The sequence below is a fragment of the Panthera uncia genome, chromosome B4, assembly GCF_023721935.1.
Source record: "Panthera uncia isolate 11264 chromosome B4, Puncia_PCG_1.0, whole genome shotgun sequence".
NCBI classification, from domain to species: Eukaryota; Metazoa; Chordata; class Mammalia; order Carnivora; family Felidae; genus Panthera; species Panthera uncia.
This window is the reverse complement of record NC_064809.1, coordinates 136,825,087-136,849,989: the sequence shown is the minus strand read 5'-3', so window position 1 is coordinate 136,849,989 and position 24,903 is coordinate 136,825,087. Positions and strand designations below refer to the sequence as shown.

General features: G+C 61.6%; 1 protein-coding gene across 1 annotated transcript in view; it reads right to left on the bottom strand.

The window, feature by feature from the left end:
• Positions 1-526: 526 nt before the first annotated feature.
• TAFA5 (TAFA chemokine like family member 5) overlaps positions 527-24,903 on the bottom strand; it is a 76,338-nt gene continuing 51,961 nt past the window's right edge. The window contains exon 4 of the mRNA XM_049626734.1: positions 527-2,515. Within this exon, the coding sequence (XP_049482691.1) occupies positions 2,507-2,515 (9 nt within the window). The 3' untranslated portion in view covers positions 527-2,506. The remainder of the gene's footprint in view (positions 2,516-24,903) is intronic.

The window sequence follows — 24,903 nt, the reverse complement described above, 5'->3', positions numbered from 1 at the left end:
CAGGAGCGGGGTCTCATCTACCCCCCGCGATGGCTCCAAAGGCCAGGGGAGTCTCCTTACAGTCAGGCTCAGGCTGCAGACAGCCCACAGCTGAGCCACCAGCCACGGCTCCCGGGGCTCCCATTTTACGCAGAGCAGCTGGGAACTGACAGGTGTGGCTTCCCCGCATCTAGGAGATGGGACTCTGGGCGGCAGAAACGTTCTCAGTGCCAAGACCCCCCTGCAGATCTGAGCGGATGTCTCTGGAAAGGGGGTCTCCTGTGGGGGCTCTGCTTCTCCGCGTGCAGGGCCTGGCCTCTGTGTGGTGGTGGTGGGGGGGGGGGTAGACACTCACACACAGGGTGACAGGGGCCCCGGAGTAGCTGCGGGCTCAGCACCGTCTGCTCAGGGAGCCGCCCTGCAGGCCCTGGAAGGAGGTCCCTGTGGCCACCTGTGCGCCGAGCTCTGTGGGCCTGTCGCCCCCAGACGCACCTGCTGCAGCCCCTCCCAGGACACCACGGCCGGCAAACAAAAGCCATGCTTACCAAAGGAGTTTTTCTTTATTTTCATAATTTAGCTGAATCAACACAAAATTGAATACTGTAAAACAAGAAAAAAAAAACCGCTGTATCGTCTTAAACCTCCAGTCTCTGCCTTTGAAGGGGTCTACACTGGCTGCGGGAGGAAATGCGCACAGGGAGGAGGCAGAGACGTGGGCGGGGCGAGAAGGCGGGGCCCTCCCTCGGCCGCCCGCCACTTCGGCCACCAGAAACCGAGGTCCCCCCCCCACCCCCGGCCGTGTCTTTCCCTCCAGGACACTCGAACCTCTACATTTGTGGTGACCAAAAGGTAAATTAAATGCTCATGGACGTTGAAACGGGTCTAAATGGATCTTCTCTCCTATCTGTAGTCTATGGGTTGCTGGAACAGCTTCTATATATATATGTATATATATATTTTTTTACTTTTTCTTTCTTTTTTTTCTTTTTTTTTTTAGTAGCATCGAACTAGCATTAACACCTGTTAATCGGACTATCAGGTAGTGTAGTTCAGCGGAAACTCAGGAGAATGGAGGAACCCGGCGGACGACGGCCAGGGGACGGGGAAACAGAACTGCCCCTTGCTCACTGGGCCCGGAGACCCTGCCCTGCACCGAGGGCGCGAGAAGGTCGGGAGGGTCAGGCGCTGGCCGTCCTCTGCACGCGGTGGCCACCCCAGCGTCTCAGCTGTCAGGCGTGAAGACAGAGCCAGCGGGACGTGGACTGGGGTCGGGGGTCGGCTGCAGAGACCCCTCCAGACCCGCCATGTGGGGGGGGGGTGAGAACAAGGGACGCGGAATCCGTCGGAAGAGGACGCACACACCGCGTCCGCGGAGACGGGCAGGAGGGGAGCCGCGCCCTGGCCCGAGCCGGGCGAAGACAGCCGCGTCCCCGCTGGCGCCCACCGCGGCTCCCGCGACGTCGGGCGCGTCCTCGGCTGCTGTCCCCAGAGTCCTGCGCTCGCGCCCGGCGGGGCCCCCCGCGCCCACCCCCGGAACCTCCAGAGACACCGCGCTCTGCCGGCCTCTCGGGTCAGCCAGGGCTACCAACATGAACTGTTAAATAGGATTTTCTACAAATATACAGCATATAAAAACTGTTAAATATATAACTTTAGGCTTTGCAAAATACATTTAATGATCTCTTTCAAACAAGTGTTACTTGAGTTTTCTTTAATTTGCTTTCTGGAGCTAAATGGTGTATCAGAGGAGACAGCGGTCACGGGAGACCCAACATGCTCTTGGCGAATACTGGATTATCCCACTATCAGAAATGAGCTGCAGAGAGGCAGGTGTGACTGGTTAAAACAGAAAGGGATTTTAGTCGGTCAGGTCCATCTAAGCACAGCGCGCGGGGCGGGCGCCGTGGTCTGTGTCCCCGGCGAGGCGCGCTCGCTCGCGGGGTCCGCGTGGGGGCATCGCCGGCCGCGGTCCGCGGGGCTATGTCCTCCGCCGGCTGGGCCCCTCTCAGGGCGCACCGCAGTGTCCGTGGGGCGGACGCGCCCGCCAGGGCCGCCCTCCGCGCCCCGCCGGGGCCACCGGCACGTCTCGGCCCCCGTGTCCCCCAGTCGGACCCAGGGACTCGGACGGTGAGGGTGAGTCCACGTTAAAACAGATTTGCTCTTTGGTCTATTGAGTGAATACTGAAAGGGTAAGAAAATAAAAGCGATTCGGACAGTCTGGGGCACAAGGAGAGGCCAGTCCTGCCCCGGGCCCGGCGCCACCCTTCTTCCCGGGCTGGTGAGGCCAGGCTCCCGCGGACGCCCAGCGCTGCCCCCGCTGTGTCCCAGGCCGGGCTCCTCGCTGCCGCGGACACACTCAGCTCAGAATGCCAGGGAAGCGGGCTGTCCTTGGCAGGCTACAGAGAAACGGACGGTGGGCGGGTGGCAGAGAACAGGTGGTGTCCACGGCGGACAGAGGGCCGTGGCTGAGGCGTGGACTCTCCAGGGAGCCAAGGCCACTCCCGGGGCCCCTCTGGGGCTGCGTTTGTCAGGAGACCTGAGGAACAGAGAGAAGAGAGTGTCAGCCCGCAGACACCAAGGGTCCCGGTCGGGAAGGAAGGAGCCCAGGGCACGCCCGCCAGGCTGGCCTCGGGCGCGGTGCAGTGCGCATCACGGACGCCCGTCCTTGTCCCTCCCCTGGCTCAGACCAGCGTACTTCCTCCAGGACATAACGTCAGACTTCAGGTCTACGCCTGCCACAGGGAGTCGCTCTGGGAAGCACCGTCCTTCCTCTGTGTCCCTGGTGGGGACCCCCACCCTTGCGCCGGGCGTGACCGCGGGCTCCCGCCCTGAGCACTGCTAGCCAAGGGCACGGCCTGTGCTGGACTGCAGTTTGGCTCCGAGCTCCGCCCACCCGTTTCCCTAATGCCGTCGGGCGCTGTGCCATGCACACAGCGGGTGTTGCCTAATTGCGTGGTGACAAATGATGGTAATGAAGTGTCACAGGCCCGCAGAGCCTCTGGGAGGCCAGAGGTGGGCGGGATGCAAGCCCCTGGTTGGTGACGCCCCTGCATCCCAGAGTCCCAACAAACATGTCAGGCTGAACACGCTCACGGCCACAAAGTGTGAGGTGATGGTCGCGAGCCATGGCTGTGGGGTGGGGAAAATGCCACCGTTAAAGCAGCAAAGGCAGAAAAGTGGGGGGCATGGGGGTCTCCCTAGACCAACACAGCCTCACACCATTGGACCTGTGACCAGAAGCCTGGTCCCAGGTCGTCCCAAATGCCCACGCGGCCCCGGTCTCCCTTGCCCCCCAAGGTGGCCCCAGGCCCAGCCAGGGACGCTGGGGCTCTGGTCAGGCACTCAGGGGCTGTCCCGCCCTGTGCAGCCTCCCCGCAGGGGCCCCCAGGCAGCGGACGGGACACAGCACAGAGTGACGGCCGGGGTGGGGAGGCTGTCAGCCATCCCAGCTCAGCCTTCTCTCTCCACGCAGAGGCACCCCCCGCCCCCGGCTGGCCCCCATCTGCACCCCACCTGCCTGAGGCCCCCACCACACTCCCGCCCAACCCTGCCCGCCCCACAGGCCCCTGCCCCACCCCCGCTGGCCGCACCACAGCCTCTTAGCCTTCTCTCAAATTCTCAGTCCCACCAGGCGGGGCACGAGCGGTCCTTGCTCGTGGGGACCCTCTCCCCAGGTCCCCCTGCGGAGAAGCCCATCCTGATGGCACCTGGAGTCGACCGTGTCCCGGCTGCTTACGCGGTAGGTGTGGGGGGGCCGTCCTCAGGCCGGCCACGCCCCACCCGTCACCCCTGAGGACCCACTCAGGGAGTCTGGACACCTGGCTGCAGGGAGCCGTCCGGGGACAGATCAGGCTGCACCTGGCACCCTTGGCGCCCCAGGCACCACGGAACAGAAGAGCCGGCTCGGCTCACTGCATCCAGATCCCCCACAGAGACCCCGTTCTCCCCCGGAGGACAAGGGCTCGTCTTCTCACTGACGGAGGCCGTGGCCAGAAGGGAGCAGGGCAGGGCCGGTGGGGCCTGGGTCCCCACGAGCCACCGAGGGCGGGCGGCTTGTTTCTGCAACAAAACCTGGCAAAGCGTCTGGACCCTCCCCTGTGCCCGCTCCGCCCCCACCAGCGCCCTCTGGGGTCTTACAGCTTTCTGCCCAGGCTCCCCCCGCCCCCGCCCCCGCCCCAGGCAGAGCGGAATCGGCGTGGGATCTGGGAGCACTGGGGGAACAGGGAGCTGTTGGCTCTCATCTGGGATTGCGGCCACCGGAACCATGGGAACAGAGGTGACTGACGGGGGTGCGGCCTGACCCAGACCCAGGCCCACACGCAATGCGGCCGTGGAGCCCTGGCGGGGCAGGGGGGTGGGGGAGGTGTCATCAGCTGGGCCCCTTGAGGGTTGGCTGAGCCCCTGGGGACAATGCAGACCCCAGCTACACATCCGCGTCCTCCCACCGAGGTCCTGGACAGCAGAGGAGGGCGAGGGTGTGACCATCGGAGGTCGGCGACCCCTGAGTACTTCAGGATCCACGCCTGAAATAGCCCCCGGGTGCTCGGGTGGACGGGGACCCCAGGCCCCCCACGGTCTGCCTGTGCGGGGTCCTGCAGACGGGGCCGGCGGAGGGGGGGTGCTCCTTGGGGTCATGAATCCAGAAGATGGCAGGCGGCGGCTGGAAGCTTTAGAAATCCGACAATTAAACCACATGAGCACTTGGTCACATCTTTGCAACCAAAACGTATTGCTTTAATTGTCAAGATTCACTCTGTTCCCTGGAGCTCTTCTGGGGCCTGTGCCTCGGTCCCGTCCTTCAGCAGCTGCGTGCCCGCGCTTTCCAGAGAGGAATAACGAGACGGGTCTTGAGACAACGTGCCCCCTGAGGCTTGTCCTGCCGTCCGCTCCCCCACCCCCCCCCCCCGGGGCCGCCGCTGGCTCCCCAATCCCCTGCGTCACATCCAGGCCTTCCCCCTGCCTCCCAGAGCCCCCAGCACTTTGCGGGACCCTCGCCTGGCCGGGGTTCCCCCCCCACCCGCTGCCCGGGACGTGCCCCCACCGTCCAGCCAGGCCAGGGAGGGCTGATGCAGACGCCTCGGGCACAAACCCTCACTGGCCCCCCAGGGCTCAACCGAGGAAAGTCTGCCTACTTTTCTGTTTCTCGTTCACGGGAGAACGGGGAAGGGCAAGCACGTAAACAACGAAATTCCACCGGCGTTTCCACATCCAAAGGTAAGTATTTGGAAGATTCCAGCCCATCTCCTTCCCCAGTGTAGTGGCGTGCACACGGTGGGGGGGGGGGTGGGGGGCGGGGTGTGGGGAGCTAATTCCACGTGGCCCACGAGGCAGAAATGCCAGGTCCTCCGCGGGGCTGGAGGGGGAATCCCTCACCGTCTCCCGCGACACCGGGTGAGACCCTCCGTCTAGATGCGGTTCCTCTCGCTTTGCTCACGGCGCCCGCGCCCTCCCCACAAGGCTGGGGGGGCACCACGCGGGCCAGCGCCGCGGCGAGGGGGCCGTGCCCCGTACAGCCGGACCCGTGTCACTTAACCTTCCCAAGGCCACGGCCTCAACCCCTACACGCTGCCCCCTGCCAGCCACAGGGACACCAGGCACGGTCAGGGCTGTCGTTCGCTCCTTGGAAATCAAAGCCGGCCCCTCCCACTGACCCAGGAGCAAAGCCCCAGGTGGACACGTTCTGTCCCCGCAGGCCCCACGTCCACCAGCACACTCAGCCGGCCTCCCGTCAGGGTCACGGACTCCAGGGGTTTCGCGCCTCCAGGCCTGTGAGCTGGGGCGCTGCCCGGCCCCGGGCACCCCGCTCCCCCGGCCCTGCTTCCTCAGCATAAAACGGGAATCGGGTGCCCTGGCCACAGGGCCCAGGAGGGGGTGACCCTCCTCCTCGGGGGCCTGGGGGTGGTCAGTGCCGGGTCCCGAGGCCAGGACGTCTGGAGGGTCACGCACGTGCTCTCCCCTGACAGCTCGGCCTCGGTGTTCCCCACGGACGGGAGAGGGCGTTCACCGCAGCTGTGGGCTGGGGCCTGCCCACCGTCACCGGGCGGGACCACCAGGGCACAGGTGGACACCTGGCCGTCGGGGTCGCTGGTGAGGCGGCAGGAGCAGGGCCTGGGAACCCACAGACCCGGAAGGCAGACGGTGGTCTCGGGAGCCGGGTCTCTGCAGCCCAGCTGCCTTCCTCCAGGCCGGCTGCCCTGATCTCGGGCGTCTGGGGACCACCTGGCAACACAGCCTGCTGTGAGCAGGGGACACGCCTCCTCCCAGAAGCTCGTGCCTTCGCTCGCTCGCTCGCTCATTAGCCACGGATTTCAGAGAACGCTGCCGCTGGTCTCCAGCACTCCCACACACACGGGTGTTTTCATCACTGCAGTGGCTCTGAAGGCGCCAGGGATCCGGAGCCCGTGCACCGCACGAGGCCCCAGGCAGAGGGGGCCGCTGTCCCGCCCCGGGTGACGAGGCCTGGGGCCCCGGGCCACCACACAGCACGCCGGCCCTGCAGAGCTGAAGGACGGGCTGCGTCTCCCGGAGCGGGCGTCCCGGGGGACGGGGGGTGTCCTCCCGGCAGAGAGCCCGGGGTGGCGGGTGGGGGTCCCGCCCGAGGGTGAGGCCGCGTCCGACCGGGACCGGGCGAGGCTTCCCTGTCCTGCTCTCACGTCAACGCTGGCGACCCAGGGCTCTCCGCGGAACGCCCCGCCTCGTCTACCTCTGCTGAGCACAGAGGGATGCGGCCCCTCGAGGATGATGCAACCCTCAGGCCCCGCGTCTCCGGAGGGTGTGCCCCAGGCCAGCCCTTGGGCTGCAAAGCTGGATGCAGGACCCCCAGAGCACGGCCTCCAACCAGGCGCGGGGCCGGCTGCGGTGGGGGCGCTGTGCGGCCACCAGCTCACACACCAGCCTGTCCCTCCCACAGCTGGGGCCGGGCCTCGTGTCCTCTGTGAGACAGGACCCAGGCAGCACCTGGCTGGCAGGGCGTGTTGAGGATTCCGGGGCCGGACTTAAGTGCCGGCCCTGGTGCAGGAGGGCAGCCCTTCGGCACGAGAGCCAAGGACCCGGGGGCGGTGTTGGGAGCCACCCCAGCCTGCCCGCCCTCCACCGATAAGCCTTCAAGACTCTACTGTTTAGGGCCTCACAGTTCCCTCCCTCAGCAGTTTGCACCCCGAGGCCTGTCCTGGGTCCCCACACGTCTGTCTGTCTGTGCAGACCGACCGGCATCATCCAGTTTCTCAGCAGCTGTGCCCCGTGCCGGCTCCCCATCCTGGGCCACAGGCCCCCACCCACCACTGCCGGCCGTGCTCCTGTCTGCCTCCGTGTCGTCTGGCCACGGGCCTTCCCACCCCCCCCCCCCCCCCCACCGGCCACACGTGCCGTGCCCCTGGGTGGACTGGGGGACAGACGGCGAGCACAGAGGAGCTGAGGTGTCCCCAGCCTCTGTCCTGCTCAGGCCAGGCTTCCCTGGGCTCTTGGAGAGAGAAGCCTGAGCCCAGCACATCCGGGCAGAGCAGAGGCGGGCGTGGCTTTCCTCCTCAGCATCTCTCCTCCTTCTGCCTCCGGGCACAGGGCTGAGGGCAGCACGCAGAGGGCACCTGCACGAGGGCCAGTCCGATGCGAGGCCTTTGTCATCAGAGCCCCAGTCCCCTTCCCCACCATGTGCCTGGCCCCCAGAGACAGACGGGTGGGGTGGCCTGACCTCCACAAAGTCCCGGCCCGGCCCACAGCTGGTGGTGGCCACCAGCTCCTCCCTAGGCCTGGTGACAGGGACTGAGCTGCAGTCAGAGCTGCGGTGACGGGTCCGGCGGGCCCGGAGGCAGGGTCCTCGCAGGTGTGGGCAGAAGCCAGCAGGGCGTTCCCGGCCCTGGGGGGGAAGCAAGAAGCGTGTCCAGCTCAGGAACCTTAGGTGGAGGCCCCTCTCGGGACCTCCCAGGGCTCCCGGCTCGTGGCCTGTGCGGGTGGCCACAGCTCAACCAAAAGCTGACGTGTGGGGCCTCTGCCTGTGGCAGGACATTGCTGGGCCCGGGGAGCGGCCTCACTGGCCTCTGGCTCCCTTCCTCGGGGACGCCCGCTTCTGTCACACCCTGAGGTCGGCCGGCCCACACAGGGGACCCCGGGGGGAACCCTCCTGCTGTCCTGGCCGGCTGCCCCCTCCCCTGGGGACTGCACAGCTAAGCTCCAGTGACCACATGGGCTCCCACCTGCTCGGGGACATGTGGAGCCGGTGAGCCCCGGGCTTGGAGGGACCGAGAGGGCCATCGGACCGTCAGGCTGCAGGGAGAGTCCCCTGTGAATAGCCCCGCCTCTCGAGAGCGCATCCGTCCTGGGGGCCCCCCCTCACCCACACACTCGAGGGCTCAGGACTCGGCATCTGGGTCAGCGGGCTGGGGCCCTGTGGCCGTGACACCCCTGCCCTGGGGAAGCGTCCCGTGTGGGTGGTTCCTGTGCCCCCTCGGCCACAGGAAGATGCTCACGGACAAGCCACCTGTGCGTGGTGCCTTGTCAGTTCGCGGGCCAGGATGGTGCTGTGGGGCCGCCAGAGCCCCGTCCGGGGGTCGTTCCGCCCACCCCGGAAACTTCTCTGCGGTGACAGGCAGGTTTCTCTCAGTACTCGGTCGTCTAAAAAACATGACAGAACTTTCCAGCCCGAGTCCGATGCGCGGTATTTTCTGTTCCTCATTAAAAGCTTGTGTTTGACGCGAGGTCAGGACCAGGCACCTGTATTCAAGAACGCGCCGTTCTGGATTGAGAGCCCCGAACAAAAGGTCCTAATAAACAGCAGACACGCAGACACGGTGAGACACGGAGGCGACGGCAGCCTGCCTGGATAGAGGCTCGGAAAGAGCTGTTGCCATGGGGAAGATAAAGACATAAGCAAGGAAGAAGCTTCTGGAAAGGCCACACGTCATCCCACCGGGTCCCGCCACCCGTGCGTGGTTTCCTCTCCGGGACTGTTCCCTGAAGCTGTACGGCCAGTCCACACACAAGGAAGCCTGGACCCCACGTTCTCCCCAAACCCAGGCTCATCAGAGTGACCGGACTGGCCGTGGCTTGCCCGACGTGGCTGACGGCAGCTCCTTGGGGTCACCGAGAGGGCTGGCGACCTCAGAGCAGCCCCCGCACCCTCCGTCCCAACGTGTGAGCGGCACAGGCGTGTCTGGGCCGGGTGAGGCGCGCTCCGTGCACCCTGCGGTGGGTCCCCGGGCATGGGCTCACCATGTCCGCCCCTGTCCGTCCTTCCTCCCAGCCTGCAACTCCCTGCGTCCCGGGCTCACTCTGCAGGGCACTGGGTGGGTTCCGGCGGGCGTGAGGTCCTGCCTGGCTCTTCGGGGAGGTGAGGCTCTGACACCGGTCAGGAGGCTGATCGGCCTGGGGGGCCGGGCGGGGAGCCCCCTGAGCACGGGCCCGGCCACAGGGATGGAGACGCGGACTGAGACGGTCCCCTCAGATGACAGGCTCGGAGGCCCCTCCTGCTCCTGCTCTAGAATGAGGCTAGACCACGTGGCCACCACACGTGTCCTGGGGCCACGGCCGGACCACTGCTTCCCAGGGTCTCTCAGCACCAGGTCGGGGCTCGCGTCCAGGGTCTTGACGCTGCTCGGCTGTTTGTGATCTAAGCACCCTAGGTTACTTCGGCGCTGCCTGCCTCAGTTTCCCCAGGTGTAAACACATCCCCACCTCCCCACTTCCTGTTTATAAACCATCAGAGCAAGTCTAACGGAGCCAGCAGCAGACAACTGCCTCTCACGCTGAAAGGGAGAACAGCTGAGGTTTTAGGGTCCCCCGAGCAGGTGGTGAAGAGCCCAGCCCTCCACCCAAAAGGGTTTCTGCTCATCCTGTGGCTGTGTGTGCAACTCGCTCTTTCCTCATCGGGGTGGGGGGTGCCCTGGGGGGGGGGGGGGGGGCGGCCCCGGGGGCTGACCCCTCGGGCCCCAGAGCACCTGGACGCTGCCTCCGACACATCCCGGGTGAGGTTCCTGAAGGCCCCGTTTCTGCTCTGAGCATCTGCACGTCTCCGGGCCCCTGCCCCCCCACCCCCCACCCGTGCCCCCTCCCTCTTCACATCAGCTCCGAGCAAGCCCCCCGCGGGCCGGCCCTCTACTGCCCGCATCCTGCGCTACCAGGCGTGTTCCCCAAGGCAAGACCTGTGCTCATGGGGACACGTTCCTTGTGTATTTCTGGAGCCGCAGACGGCCTGGCACGCGCTGTGTGTGTCCAGGGAGGGCGGGAAGGAAGGACAGAAGGAAGGAAGGAAGGAAGGAAGGAAGGACGGAAGGAGGGAGGGAGGACGCGGTCCCCGAAGCTGACGGACCCGGATCTGTGGGCAAACCGCCAGTGTCCACGGCCGAGCGATCCCGGGCCGGGCTCTGGGCTGGGGGACAGGACGTGCTCGTAAGGCACGGGCTTTGGAGCCGGTCTGCCCAGGTATGAAGGGCAGCCTGTGAGCTGGGCCCTCTTCTTAACCTCCCTGGGGGATGAGGCCGGCATCCGCCTCAGGGGCTTGGGGGTCCCGGTCGGGGGGGGGGGGGGGGGGGCGGAGCCACGGTGGGAGGAGCCTGCAGGTGCTCTCAGACACACCCACCATCAGGCCCCCGCCCCCGGCGCTCTGGGTCCCTGCGCCCTTCTCTGTGACACCGGGACAGGACGGGTCTCCCCACCAGTGTGGGGGTGTGGTTCTGGCTTGTTTGCTTTTAAGAAAAAACACGCAGTTTCATTTTAAGAGTCTCGCGTAAGCCAGAGGACGGGGGTAGGCCATGGCGAGGACACGAGCCGCGGTGACACGGACCCAGCAGCCGCCGTCTGGATGGGAGGGGCGGTACCAGCGACCCGGCAGCCAACACCGCAGGCCGGGCGGCTCCAACCACAGACCCTCATCCTCTCTCGGCCGGAGCCGCGTGGGGATCCAGGCGCGGGCGGGGCTGGTCTCTCGTGAGGCCCCTCTCCCTGGCGTGTGGATGCCGACCCTTCCCCGTGTCCTCGTGTGGCCTTTCTCTGCATGTGTGGACCCTGTGTCCCTTCTCACCAGGACGCGGGTGCTGAGGGACCAGGGCCCCGCCCGCTGACCTCACACGACCCTAATGTAAAGGCTCGACTTTGAACCCACAGCTGCTCGGGCAGATCTGACCCTCGGGTCCGAGTGATGGGAAGCTTCTCAGCAGGTGTCACCCACGCAGGAATTTCTGAAGCGCATCACTCTTGCCTTTCGTGCCCCACACGGGTCTGGGCTCGGTGGCCTGCCAGCCGGATGGTCTGACTGAATCCTGACCTCTCGGAGCCTCAGTTTCCCCGCCGGTGAGGTGATGACAACGCCCAGGGTGGGGGGGAGGCTGGGGGTCCATCCAAGTGCCGGGGGCGGGGCCAACCTCCCAGACGTCGGTTGGAGAAGCCCCAGGACAGACTGGACTCGGCCGGGTTCCAAGGCTGCCGGTGTCACATCTACAGGGAGGACACGAGCCGTGGCTCCGGGCCCGCTCACGTCCCAGCAGCCACGCGCGCAGACCCCCGAGCCCCGAGCGGGCCGAGGAGCCGGCCGTGCACCTGACGGAGGCGGCAAGGACGCGGCTTCCCCGGGCGGCTCTCAGGTCCGGAGGCCAATGTGCGACCGGGGCTTAGGGGGCGAGGACCAGGGGCCACCCCGCCGCGGCCGAGGGGAGACGCGGCCCTTGGGGGCCTCCTCTCCCCTCTCCCTCCACCTGCAGAGGCAGCGGCCAGCATCTCCCCCTCTGCCCTCCCACGGCCGCTCCTCTGCCGCCCCCTACAAGGACATCTGTGGCCGCACGTGGAGCCCCCCAGACGATCCCCACCCCACGGCCCCTGCTTCAGATCACTTCTGCAAAGTGCCCCCTGGCTTCTAAGGCCACGTTCCAGGCCCCGGAGCAGGACCTGAACGTGTCTGGGGGCCGTGGGTCAGATCGTCACAAACGCTCACTAATTCCAGAAAGAAACCTCCTTCCCGGAGTGGTCAGGAGGACGGGCCCTTCCTCCTCTGTCCCCGCAGGGGCAGCGGAGGGCCTCCCGCAGGAGAGGCCGGACGAGAGGCCGGGCTCCCCGCTGCTGGTGCACAGCTGCCCCTCGGGCGACGGGGCGGGTGTAAGGGGGGCTGCACAGCTGCCCCCGACCAGGATGAGGTCCGGACTCTCCCTTCCCTCTGGACCTTCCCCACGGGGTCGTCCCCAGCCCCACATCCGGTCGTCGGGCTCCACACGATGAAGCTCGTGGGCCCGTGTGTTTATGAACCGAATCCTGAGTCTGGGATATCCGTGACGCCTGACCCTGTGGAGGGGGCACGACCCTTCCCTGTGGGGGGGCACGACACTTCCCAGAGGAGCCCGTCTCCCGCGTGCAGAACACAGAGCGCCTGGGATCTAGCAGCGGCTGGGTGGGGTCTGAGGACACCGCCCCGGGGAAGGAGGTGCCCCAGCGTCCCCGGGGCCGAGCCAGTGAGCCTGCCCTGCCCAGGTCACCCTGCTGGGACAAGCTGCTGCTTCTAGGACGGCCGGCCCCCCCTCCACCTCTACCGCTCGTCAGCCACGGTCCGGCGGTGCTTGGCGGGATTTGCTGACCACCCTGGGATGATGACGACGCTGCTGTCCGGCTCTTGCGGGAGCAGTTAGGAGGCACAGAGTGAAGCTTGTCATCCCCCCGAACCCACAACCCATAAGGGCACATGCTAGCCCCCCTGCTCTCTGTGAAATGTCCCCTCAATCAGGGGGGCCCCCGTGAGGACACATAACACACTGGACCCTGACCCGGGCTCAGGGCCTCCGGCCGGTGCTGGCTGGGCCCTCGCTGAGGCGGTTCAGAAGGTTCTGTGCTCTGCACAGGGGAGCCCGGGTGGGGGCTGAGCCTGACAGGCTGGGGGCCACCTGTCCTGGCCCGGCGACCTCACAGCACGTCCCTGCTGCCTACTAAGCGGCGTGAAGCGGTCAGCGCCCCTTGTGACCGGAGAGAGCAGCCGGGCACTGTGTGGTCATCCCCGCAGCTCGGGGATGGGCCCGGGGAGCCAAGGGAGAGAAGCTGGGGGAACCCCAGGGCCCGTTCCCCGTCTGCAAGGACCCTGAGCCACCCAGCTTTCCCCAAGGCCTGAGGAGATGGGCCGCGAGACGAGCTCCTCGCTGAGCGGAGCAGGATCCGGGAAGAGGTGGGAGGACTGCGGGCAGCCTAGGCGGGGGAGGGATCGCGGAGAATCTCCGAGAGTCAGCACGTTTGGTGCTAATCAGACTCCCACTGGCAGAATAGCCCAGGCCGTCCCAGGACACGCGCGGGGGCAGGTCTCCAGAGCTGGCTGATTCAGCACCCGCCTGCCGAGGACACAGATCGCGGATCGCGGTGACTGAGCTGAACCGTGTGGTGCAGGGGGGTGGGGTGGGGGGCGGTGGTGGTGCTGGGAGGCGTGCACGGCAAATACCAGGCAGAGACGGCGCACAGAGACGGCGGGAAAGCAAGCACACGCGGAGGACAGAGCCACCACGAAACCCTCTCCCCAGATCTGTCTTAATGTGTGTCTTTTTCAGTCATTCTGCTCCCAAGCAGGGAGTCTGAGATCAGAGTCACCTCGGGGTGCACGTAGATTGCCGCAGACACCTAAGCTGTGTCACCCCTCGTAACACCTGCCGCTCAGCCCGGCCACGAACACGGAAGCGGTCGGCTGCTCTAGCCGGGGCCTTGGGGGAACGCAGGCTGGCAGTGATTGCGCAGCCCTTCTGTGCCATGAGGCAGAGAGCCGGAGGAAGAACTGGGGCGGGTGGTGCCAGGGCCGCACCTGGGAAGGAGTGTGCCCTTCCCTTCAACTTCTACAGCGAGAGCCAGAAGGAGTCTCGGACTCACATTACCTCCCGCAGCTGAGAGCTGGAGGGACATGAATTCACTGCTCAGCTAAACAGTGTAGCTTCTCTCTCTGGAAAGTAAGACCTTTTTGAATCTCATATGGGAAAACTAGATTTCTTTCTTTACAGCGGCTTTTTCCTTCCTTTCCTCATAGCTGTCTTTCTTGGGGTCCATCTCCCTGGAGAAGTTTCTAGAAAGTCTGGTCCAGATGGATCCTAGCTCAGACGGGCTCTCGGGAGCTGACTTGGTAGATACGTCTGCTATTTCTATTGAGTGGCCGCTGCTATAGGAAAGCCACATTTTCTCCTCCTTGGGGAGGGCACCCACACATCACGGGGCCCCTGGTTTGGGGTCACGGTCACCACGGGCACTAGCATCCGGTTCTAAGACTAAGACAAGGGCGGCTGGGAAGGCGAGACCTCGATCGAAGGAGAGGGTGGTGAGGAGGGTTTTGTGCCTTCGAGGCAGAGTCACAGCTGAGCCTTGGGCTCTGACCCCACGTTTGCTCACCAGGCCCTTACGGAGCGACCAGCCGCTGTGCCCCGGAAATACCAGGGTGCTGCGTGACCGGGAGCCTCACTGGCTCTTAGGGCCCCCCCGGCTTTTCTGTGACGAGGACCCCATTTTATTTTAACGCTTATTTACTTTTGAGACAGAGAGAGAGCATGAGCGGGGGAGGGACAGAGAGAGGGAGACACAGAGTCGGAAGCAGGTTCCAGGCTCTGAGCTGTCAGCACAGAGCCCGACGTGGGGCTCGAACCCACGAACCACAAGATCATGACCTGAGCCGAAGTCGGATGCTCAACCGACTGAGCCACCCAGGCGCCCTGAGAACCTCACTTGAGAGAGCTACAAAGAGATGGAGGGCTGATTACCTGCCCAGTGGACACAGGCCCCCCACGGACATGCGGAAAAGAACAGCAGTGTAGGTGTGTGCAGAGGTGTGGCTGTGTGTACACGCGAGAGTGTGTGTGCAGGTGGGGTGGGCGTGTGGCTGTGTGTGCACATTGGACGCGCCTGCCCCCCTCCCCCCCCACCCTGGAGGGTCTTTGCGGGGCCGTCCTGACTCTGGGCCCAGATTTGGTGGGAGGTGTTCACAAGGTCCAGGACCCATGGCAACAGCGGCCTCCCCTGGCGAGTGCAGGGCGTGGGCCACCCCAGCCCGGTGGCTTTCAGCCTGTCTCACTGTGTCCCTGCCCCATCCGGTCTATCCGTACTTGGTCCTGAGACCTCGCAGGCTGCTGGGGACCAGCTACAGGGCAGGTCTGAGCTGGCGCTCCCCATCTTCTCCTGTGGCTGGACACGCACACAGGGGACGTCTCTGGGGCTCACAGACCCGGCCACAGCTCTCCTGGTGCCAGGCGGGTTTCCACGGCCCGCCTTTCCCTTCCTTCTGGGGCCACAGATGAGCCCCCGTCCTCTCCCCTCGTGCGTCCCAGGCAGGTCTTTGCCCAGAAAAGTCTCCACACTGGGGCCTCTCTGTTGCCCTCCCTGCAGAGCTCAGGAAAGGCACTCAGCTCCCCACAGCCTCAGTTTCTACATCCACTAAATGGGACTCTGAAAAGGGACTGGCCAGACAGTTTCTGCAGGGGCACGATTCCCCCTCGTCATGCAGGAGTGGAAATGTGAACGGTCTGTTGTCCAAAGAGCTACTCAAGATCGCACGACATACTTATCCGCGCACGTGCGGCAACACTGAGGTCGTTCTTGAGTCGGCATGCGGGCTCCTCGTCTGGGCTCTCGAGCGCGCACAGGGGCCCCTGAATAAATAAAGGGAGGCTGGTTCCTTAGGTCCCAATTGAGGTTTCACCATGCGCAGCGGTCTACAAGGAAGCCTGTTCCGCCCTGAGAAAGCCCTAGCCTCAGCCCAGCCTCCCGCGTCTCAGGGAATCGCTCCCACCCAGCCTGAGCCCTCGGAGCCTACAGGCGGCTCACTCCCCAGCCCGCGAGGGCCACAGGCAAGGTGCCAGAAGCCAGCACAGCCCGGGGCTGCGGGCACGCGGGATGCCACATGAGGCGCAGAGAGAGACGGCTCTAGAATCCGGATGGATCCTGCGTCCACGGTTCCACTGGCTGTTTAAGTTCTTACTCTACGTTTTGCAAACGGAAAGCAGAAGGAACAGATGGTGCCAATGCAAGAAAGTCGGCAGGGACGCCATGAGTGGGACCCGCCCAGTGTCCTCCCGGGGCCCCAGGTGACACAGGGGCTGGGATGGCTCTGGTCCACCAGAGGGCAAACGCCCACCTGGGAGGGGGCACCGGGGCCCACACGGCTGGAATGCCCCGGTGAGATCTGGTCAGGCAGGTCACAGAGGTCACACGTGTGGGGGGCGTGGTTCAGATGCTCGGGTTCCCACTGAGAGTCTCTCCGCAATCTGAGAAGTCACAGCGACATTCGTGGAAGCTCCCTGCTGCCCTCTCCCCAGCCTGCCCTCTCCCCTGAGAGCAGGGGCCCGTCCGGCCCTGGCAGAACCCACAGGGACCGCCCCGGACTCATGACCATGTGCTGAGCCCCTCGTGGGTCTCCAACACGACCGCCCCCGACCCCTTCCCACGGAGGGGCGTGCGGAGACCTCGTCTGCTCTGGGAGGACCCCCTCTGTCGGCCGCTAGCAGGCAGGTGAGGGCCTTCCATCCTGAGCCAGGCTCTGGCCCGCAGACCCCGCAGGGGCGCCCCGCTCTGTCTGCTCTGCTGGTGCGTCACCGTCCCGCTAACGCTGGATTAGGGAAGGTGACGGGTCCACTGGGTCCTCTCAAGGCCGGGACCCCCGGCAGCCTCCTGCCCAGGTGCCGCCCGGCTCCTTCAGGGAGGCCTCCCCACTGGGTGAGGACCCCAGGCTGAGACTGACCCCGAGTCCCCTCGGGGCTCCTGCCGAGTCCAGCTCTGCCCACGACTCCCGAGAGGACCCGATGCCCCCTCACTGCCTCCATGCGCCCACTCCCTGTGCCCGTGCGGCCAGGGCAGGGCCACCAGCTGGGTCTGGTCACTGCCACCTCCTTGCCGGCAAGGAGACCGACTGGCCTTCGAGCTCCCTAAAGTCTCGGGTCTTTTACGACAGCCCAGGTTGCCAGGTGGCCTTCTGAAGGGGGGCGTTGACAACCCAGGGCGAGGTCTACAGCCTGGACACCCGCCCTCTGTCCACCCCCCCACGGCAGCGCCGGCTTTGAGGTCCTTCCCTCGCCTGCGCTAACTGGGCGGCTGCCCCTGCCAGCCCCACACCGGACCCCAGCCGGCACGGGGGCACGGCGGCCTCGGCCACCTGCCGCGAGCAGCAGACCCGTGGCCCACGTTCACAGGCAGGTGGCACCTAGGGGACGCAGAGATGACAGCGCGCGTCTTCAAAGGCGGCACCAGAAGCGCTCTGGCCGACGCCTTGCCGTCCGCCGTCCACAGTGGGGAGGGCGGCCCTGTGTGCTCCGGGAGCTCAGGATCAAACCCCTTCCCCGGTCTCCTTCCTGGGGCCACTGACAGGAAAATGAACACTCCCAGTATGGGGTCAGCTCTGCGCGGCCGGGTCTGGGCCTCTGAGCTGGAGCCCCGCCGGACCGCTGTCCGTCCCCAATCCCTGGGACCGGGCGGTGCCCACACTGGGGCCGCTGTCTGTCCCCGAGCCCTGGGACTGGGCGGAGGACTGGCCAAAAGGACGTCTCCATGTACCTGTCTGTAGCAGCTGCACTGAATTCGGCTCCCACGCTGCAGTCACCCTTCCGGAGGGTCCAGGCAATGCCTGCTGTTTCCTGGGGTGTGTGGCCCACCCCACAGCCGGTCAGAAGACCCCCCCCCCCCACCGCATACAAGGAACTGTATGTGCTGACCCCTCAGCAGTCACGACCGCCCTCCACCACCCTCTACCAGCCCCGGCGGCCCCTCAGCAGACTTTTCTGCCCCCCCACCCCCCACCCCACATCTGCCTTTTCTAAACAGTTCCTGTGAACCAGTCACACACAGGGGGCCTTTTGTGTCTGGTGTCTTTCACCTTGTGCGATGCGTTCAGGGCTGGTCCCCGGTGCGGCCTCTGGAGCGGAGGCCTTGCTCCGCTGGAATGATATTCACTGAACGGCGGGACTCATCAGCAACGGGGCGTCTGGGCCGTGCCGCACAATGTCGCTGCGGTCCCGCGAGCACGGCTCTCTGAGTGGATGTGGCTTCCTTTTCTGTTGGGCGGACGCCCGGGGTCCCGCGGGACAGGAGCGGCGGGTCATGTGGTGACTACGTTTCCCTTCTGAGCACCCGCCAGCCTGGCCTCCAAACGGCCCGAGCATCTTTCTGCTTCTCTTGACGCCTGTCCCCTAAGCACTTTCTCGAAAGGCAGTTCTCAGGCACACCCTTCCCGAGGCCTCCACGTGAGACCGAACGGAATTAAAACCACACGCGAGCACCTCCTTCGTGTTCGGGCTGCCCGCTCCCCGACCGGGGGTCTCTCTCCCCACTTTCCTCGCTGTTCCCATTTGCCGTTTCCGGACCTCCCTGCCGCTGGGCTAGCCTCCTGTCTGCGTGCCGTCCCTCCTCCGTGCGGTTCGGAGCCAGCCCTGCTGTGGGGGCTCCACTGCCTCCCGACCCTGCGACCTGTCTGTTTTTGGGAAGGTGGGTTTGGCTTTCGGAGGTTTGGGCTGTCAAGGTAAGTCCGGGCGGCCCGCTGAAGGCGGGGCCCCGCGTGGGCCTGTCAGGCTCCGGCTGACTCTGGAACCTCACGGCGTCCTCATCTGTACAGTGGGGAGAACAGTCTATGGCTCACGGTGGCCGTCAGCCTGAACAGGTGGATTTACGTGCGTGTGCACAACAGCGTCTGAGCATGTGTACTGTCCGAAGTGTTCCTGGTTGTTCCCGATTCCTCAGACACGATTTATAGCGACTGCATCCCTGTCCTCACCCTGAAGCCACCTGTCCCCTCACTTTCTCCTGCCGTCCCACGGTCTGGGTGGCCACGTCCAGTCTGGAGTCCCCGGGGAATTCAATGTGGAGTGAGGTGAGCGGTCAGACTCTGACTTGAGTTGCCCTCAAATACGAAGCCCGTTTTCCCCGGCCCGCTGTCGGGGGCCCGTCCCTCCCCCGCTGGTCTGGGCAGCTCACCGCACCCCTCAGTCCATCCCACTGATGCCCACGTTCCACTCGGGGCCATGTGTCCGTGCAGCAGGAAGTAACGCTGGGAAGGCTAACACTTTGCATCAGGTTTTAAGTCTGTCCTCGGTCCTTGTATCAAGGACCAGGGGGGTGACGGCTGGGGTGCAGCCTGGGGGCCGCTCGGTAGCCCCCAGCCCGGGGCTCAACCACCCACAAGCTCCCCCTGCACAGCCAAGTGCACGCCCGGCGGGACGTGGACGCCTCGGTGGCCTCTGTCCCAGAGCCTTCCTCCACCTCCACCGTGACGGACCTACCCTCCCACGAAACGTACAATCCCTTGTGATGTTCCCAAAAACTTCATCGGAGATTTGACTGAACTTGTATTAAATCTAAAAATTAAATCTGAAGGCACAGACAACCACACAGGGTTTAGGCACTCATCGACTTTATCGAAAAAGGGATTTATTCAAATCCCTTTAATTGTCTCCTGATAAGACTCTGCCGTTATCTTCACACAGGTAATCAACCTTTTCTCACTAAAATGTTATTTCGAGTGACTTCAGGTGTTTTCTCCTGGTATCAACAGAGATCTCCCCTCCCTCTTACTTACTCGGGTTTAATTCACTTGTGTATTTTGAACACACCCTTACGCTTCTGAAACACATTTGCCTTCAAGTAGGAACGGAACCAGCTTCTGTTTTCTCTAGCCCCTCCTCCACGGCCAGGTAGGCAAGTTTCTTCCTAAAGTCTGCGGGCAAGTTCACCTGCTTTCGCCTCCTAAATGACGTTCACCACGTTCAACCAGCTGCTAATTCCGTATCCCCGCGAGCAGGCTCGGAGGACTTCCCCTCACCTAGCCCCGGGTTGGCAAACTCAAGTTGCAAAGGGTGGGGGGGTACAGATTTTCAGCTTTGCAGGGGGTAAAGTCTCTCCTGCAACCACTCAAGTCTGCTGCTGCAGCCCCGAGGCATCCCTAGACCATCTGTAATGAAAGGAAGGCTGTGTTCCAATAAAACTTTATTTATAAAGAGAAGTAGGGGGCCGGATTTGGCCACCAGGCCATAGTTTGCTGACCTCTGACCTAGAGCTTATCTGATCTCAGCTTCTATCTGCAAAAACGTACAGACGAACACAAGGGGACAACCCTCTGTATTCATAATTGGTCCATTTTAATAAACTGATTACTTTTCAAGGCATTTCAGCGGCTTCTGCAGAGGCTTGGAAACACCTGTTTTCCTCATCTGTGGGTAACAATGACTGTATTTTCTCGTTTCAAATAATTACGTGCCTGCACTTGCCAGATCTTCGAGAAGGTCATCACGGAGACGGCTGCTGGCTGCCTCAGCATCATCTCAGATGGATGTTAGGTTCCGGGGTGGGGGGGCCGCCTGCCTTCTCCTCCAGGTGGCCTTGGAGGTCTGTGGTATGGATGCTGTGGTCTGAGATTTTCCTTAGGAATAAATGTGGTTCCTGCCTGGTGCCTTTTTCAGCATCTATGGAATTAGAGCTCGTGTTTATCTGAGCCTCTTGTGGGGCTGGTTGTCTTTTCTGATTCTAAAATATTAAAATAGATGTTTATTTCTTACCTAATCTACTCCGTGGTGCCTGCTGTGTTTCTTAAAGGACTGAGTTATTCAGCACTCTGTTACTTTATGCAGGTACGGGCGATGTGTGTCCCAATCACCCCCACACATTCCGGGGGTCCCCCAGATGTATCCACTTGCCCAAAACAATGCAGGGCACACGGGGTCCCCCAAGGGCACTTTGCTGTGTGAGTCCAGTGCTCAGCACACGGCCCGAGCCACATCACAGACACAGTCTTTGTGGACAACAATGGCTTTGTGTGTTCTCGGACCTCTGGGGAGACAGCAGGTGTCGTGGTTTCCCTAGTCCCTAAAACGAATGGGGCAATTTTCCAGTATTTGGGGAAAAGACACCTGCACATTAATGTTTTTAAGAACACGGCTGTTGGGACGCCTGGGTGGCTCAGCCAATTAAGTGTCCGACTTCGGCTCAGGTCATGATCTCACGGTCTGTGAGTTCAAGCCCCGCGTCGGGCTCTATGCTGACAGCTCGGAGCCTGGAGCCTGCTTCAAGTTCTGTGTCTCCTGCTCTCTCTGCCCCTCCCCTGCTCACACTTTGTCTCCCTCTCTCAAAAGCAAATAAACCTTAAAAAAGTTTAAAGATAAAGTTACTTAAAGACATTAGTATACCAAAGTCCATCTTTCACTGTGCCTGGCAATACACCGTGTGTGGCTCTTATAACATTTGGAAAGTGATTAAACTGCATGGACTTTATTGTCTGGGATGTGCTGGCTCTCCTCGGACAGGATTACTGTTCTAAATCCTTCAATTCTATGGCAGCTTTGGAAAGCGAGGGGGTTGGCATCCCACCCATTTTACAGATGTAGACACTGAGGCACAGGAAGCTCTGAGTTAGGCAGGTGTCAGGTCCTCGAGCAACAGACTGACTTCAGACCCTGCACGCGGCTACTCGAGTGCGACTTCCCTTTTTTCTTCCTTCCGCACCTCCCCACCCCGACCTTCCATTTGACCAAAACACCGTGGGAAGGTACTGGCTGCTGGGGTTATTACTATTATGTATTTATTTTGGGGGGCATCTTACATATACTGGAAAGTGACCAGAAAAGAAGGTTGACACATTTCCCCTCTTAGGCAGGTTCCATTCGTGGATTATGGATTCTTCTGCAAGGGTTTCATCAACCGTGGGCAACTGGAAACATCCTGTTCGTATGTTAATGTTCAGTACGTAGCTGCAAATTCAGCTGTGATATTTTTATTGTTCAAAAGACCTACGTCCTGGTTATTTTTATTGTTATCTGTGGTTTTTACTTGATCTTAACACAGATGTAAGGGTTGTATAAATTTCCAACTAAAAGTTACGTTTCTGATCATTTTGTTTATTTGCAGTCAGGCTTGCGTCACAGAAATGTATGCTAATCCATGATACTTTCATTATGCTGGACTTTAATTATCGATATGCGTCAATAACTATAAACATTTGTATGACCCTACATGTATCACCTTTAAGCATTAAATCGACATGTTCCAATTTGGTCATGTTTACCTACTGATTTCCTTTCCCTCTCCTTGGCCAGGTATACCTTTATTTATTTGTTGCTTTAAAATTTTTGTTTGTAGGAGTGCCCTTAGAAGGTTTCCTATGTTTGATTATTTATTTATTTATTTAATTTAAATTTTATTTCTAAAGTTTACATCCACATCAACGTACAGCGCAACAACGATTTCAGTATATTTGATTATTTTAAAACCTGATTTAAGCAGTCCTTGCCTTTTAGTAGGGGAGACTAACCCACTTACGTTTATTGTCACCGCTGGCACAGAAGTTGTCATGAATAGCACGGCCCACTCTGATTTCTGGTTAGGGTCCGTTCACAGTTCAGGTCTTTATACACATGCACGTTTCACATGCTTTCTCCTCAGCCATAGTTTGAAGGAATCAGGTTCTTCTATTATCGGCCACCTTTGTGTAATCGAACGCAGTCTCAATGATGAAGCCATGTCTCTAACGATCTAAGTCCTCATGGGTCCTCTACTCCACGAACAGACGTTAGGTCACTCTTCTCTTACTCACCAGCCGCTCTGGCATGTCGGCCTCTGTTGATCTCACCAGAGGCTACAAACTGGTTTACTATCACACAACGATCATCTTTCACAATATACAGCGTACTAAATACATGCTGTGGATTTGCGTTCAACTTCCTAAGCACACTCACAGGGGTGATTTGTTTGACTGCACGTATCTGTTGGTATCGAGAATCACCGTTCTTCTTCTCACACATGACCTTTTCCCTCATCAGCTCTTGATTTTTATTTCTTCAATTGGCTTCAGATGATTTTTGTTCATGTTTTCAGGGAAGCTTTGTGGGTGGTAGACTTTCTAAATCCTCGCAAATTTAAAACTGTCTTCTTTAGTCCCTTGGTCTGAAAAGCAACTCGAACTAGGGGTGAATTCTTTTTTTTTTTTTTTTTTAATGTTTATTTATTCTTGAGACAGAGAGACAAGAGTGCGAGCGGGGCAGGGGCAGAGAGAGACACACACAGAATCGTAAGCAGGCTCCAGGCTCCAAGCTGTCAGCACAGAGCCCGACGTGGGGCTCGAACTCACAAACTGTGAGATCATGACCTGAGCCGAAGTCGGACGCCCAACCGACTGAGCCACCCAGGGGCCCCGAAGTGGGGTTGAATTCTTAAGTGACAGTATGTTTCAGTCAAATCCCTGGTGGTGTTCCTTCCTTTCCTTCCGGTTCAGAGGGCGCCTGGTCTCTGCCTTCGTAGGTTCTGTGGACCTCTGTCCTCCTGTCTTAATTTTATTTCCCTGATTTAACCTGGCTTGGGATGAGGCAGCCCCCTCTCATCCTTTCCACGCAAACACAAGGCCATGGGGTGCATGGGTCCTGATGCTTCTGTATCGTTTGTAGTTGGGGGTTTTCTTTCCAGTCCTATTTTTGCCCTAATCTGACGATTCTTTCTTTCCTGGTCACAGTGGCTTCCCCTCTGGAGTGCCCCGTTTCTCAGGTTAGGAATGTGCCCTCTGCCCTCACACCTACCGACTTTTTTCTCTCTGGCTCATTTCGTGGCTTTCTCCTATGACTTGTTCCTTGGCTGAAGACCCCCACACTTCACAGAATCGGTTTTCTGCAGGGACGGTTCCTTCATTCGCAGCTCCCAACACCTTTCTCGATTCCACTCATGTTTCGGGTATCCTGCCTTTCCTCCAGCTCACCCAGCAAACCTCCTTTGCCCCGGGCGGTCCTTTCTCTGTGGCTCGCGGCTCCCGGGTCACAGAAGGCACAGCCCCCTGTATGTCTCTGACACTCACCAGCAGACATTCTCCAGAAGTCTCCTCTGTGTACCTTAAACAACTCTTGTCAGAGCTAACTCTGCCTTTAATTCTTTATGAAGTATTCCTTTCCACAGTGTGCATTTTCCCACAGGCTCCTGTTTGAACTTGGGCTCTGATGTTTTTTTAAACCCCCTTCGGACAAGCAGAGGCCTAGCCTGGCCTGGAATGAGCCAAGAGGCCCGGTGGCAAGCAAGTCTCCAGCCTTCCTCTGGGTTCCTGGGCGGGGCAGGGGAGGGGGGAGCCCTGCGGTTTCAGGCTGGTCTCGAAGGTCTGGATGCACAGAGACCCCCAGCCTTCACGTGACCCCAACAGCCTCTCAACCGGGGCGGGGGGGGCGGCTCCCAGTGGTGTTTATCCCCTTTGGGGGGTCAGATGCTCTGCCTCGGCTGGAGAGTTTTATGGTCTTTTGAGAACGCTGAACTGAGTGGACACACAGGCCCCTGCGTGAGCCACCGCATTGCCCTCTCCTGCCCACCCCGCCCCTTCCAGTGAAGCTCACCTCCACCCACCGCCTCCTGTCCTGTCACGCTGCTGGGAGTCAGTCTCTGCAGGGCGATCGGGGGCGCTCCTGCTGGCCCGACCCCACCTCTGCAGGCTGGTTTCCCCGTCGGTGCAGCCGGGCCTGGGGCTCGAGGGCGGGCCCGGGCGCGATGAGGAAGTCGCAGGTTCTCTCTGCATTTTAGGAGGTTCTCGTCGGAGCTGGGTAGCATAGACGGTAAAGCACTGTGCCAAGAAGGGGCCTCCCATCCACGTGCGACACGCCCATGGCGAGGGTACCAAACTCAGCACGTGTCTCTCTTTTCTTTGAGTCAGGATGCGATGGCCAATTGGTTTTATTTCCGAAAATACATAAGACCGGACGCGAGGCAAAGGCCACGCAGCTGTCGTAACAAGCGTGACACCATGTGAGTCCAGAAAGTCCAGCCGCCACATGAATCCAGGGGGCCCCGGCCGGTTCTTCGCAGACGTGGAGGAAGGATCAGACCATTCCTCTCTCCTCCAAATGTCCAACAAGCTGGTTCCGTCATAGCGTGGATGGCTGTGGTAATGGGGACGAGGGAAGCTCCTCCCTCCCCCATTCATCAGTCCCATGAAAACCTGAAGCCACGTGGGCAGAGACGACACAAAGTGAGACGCAGCCAAAATTCAAACAAAACCAA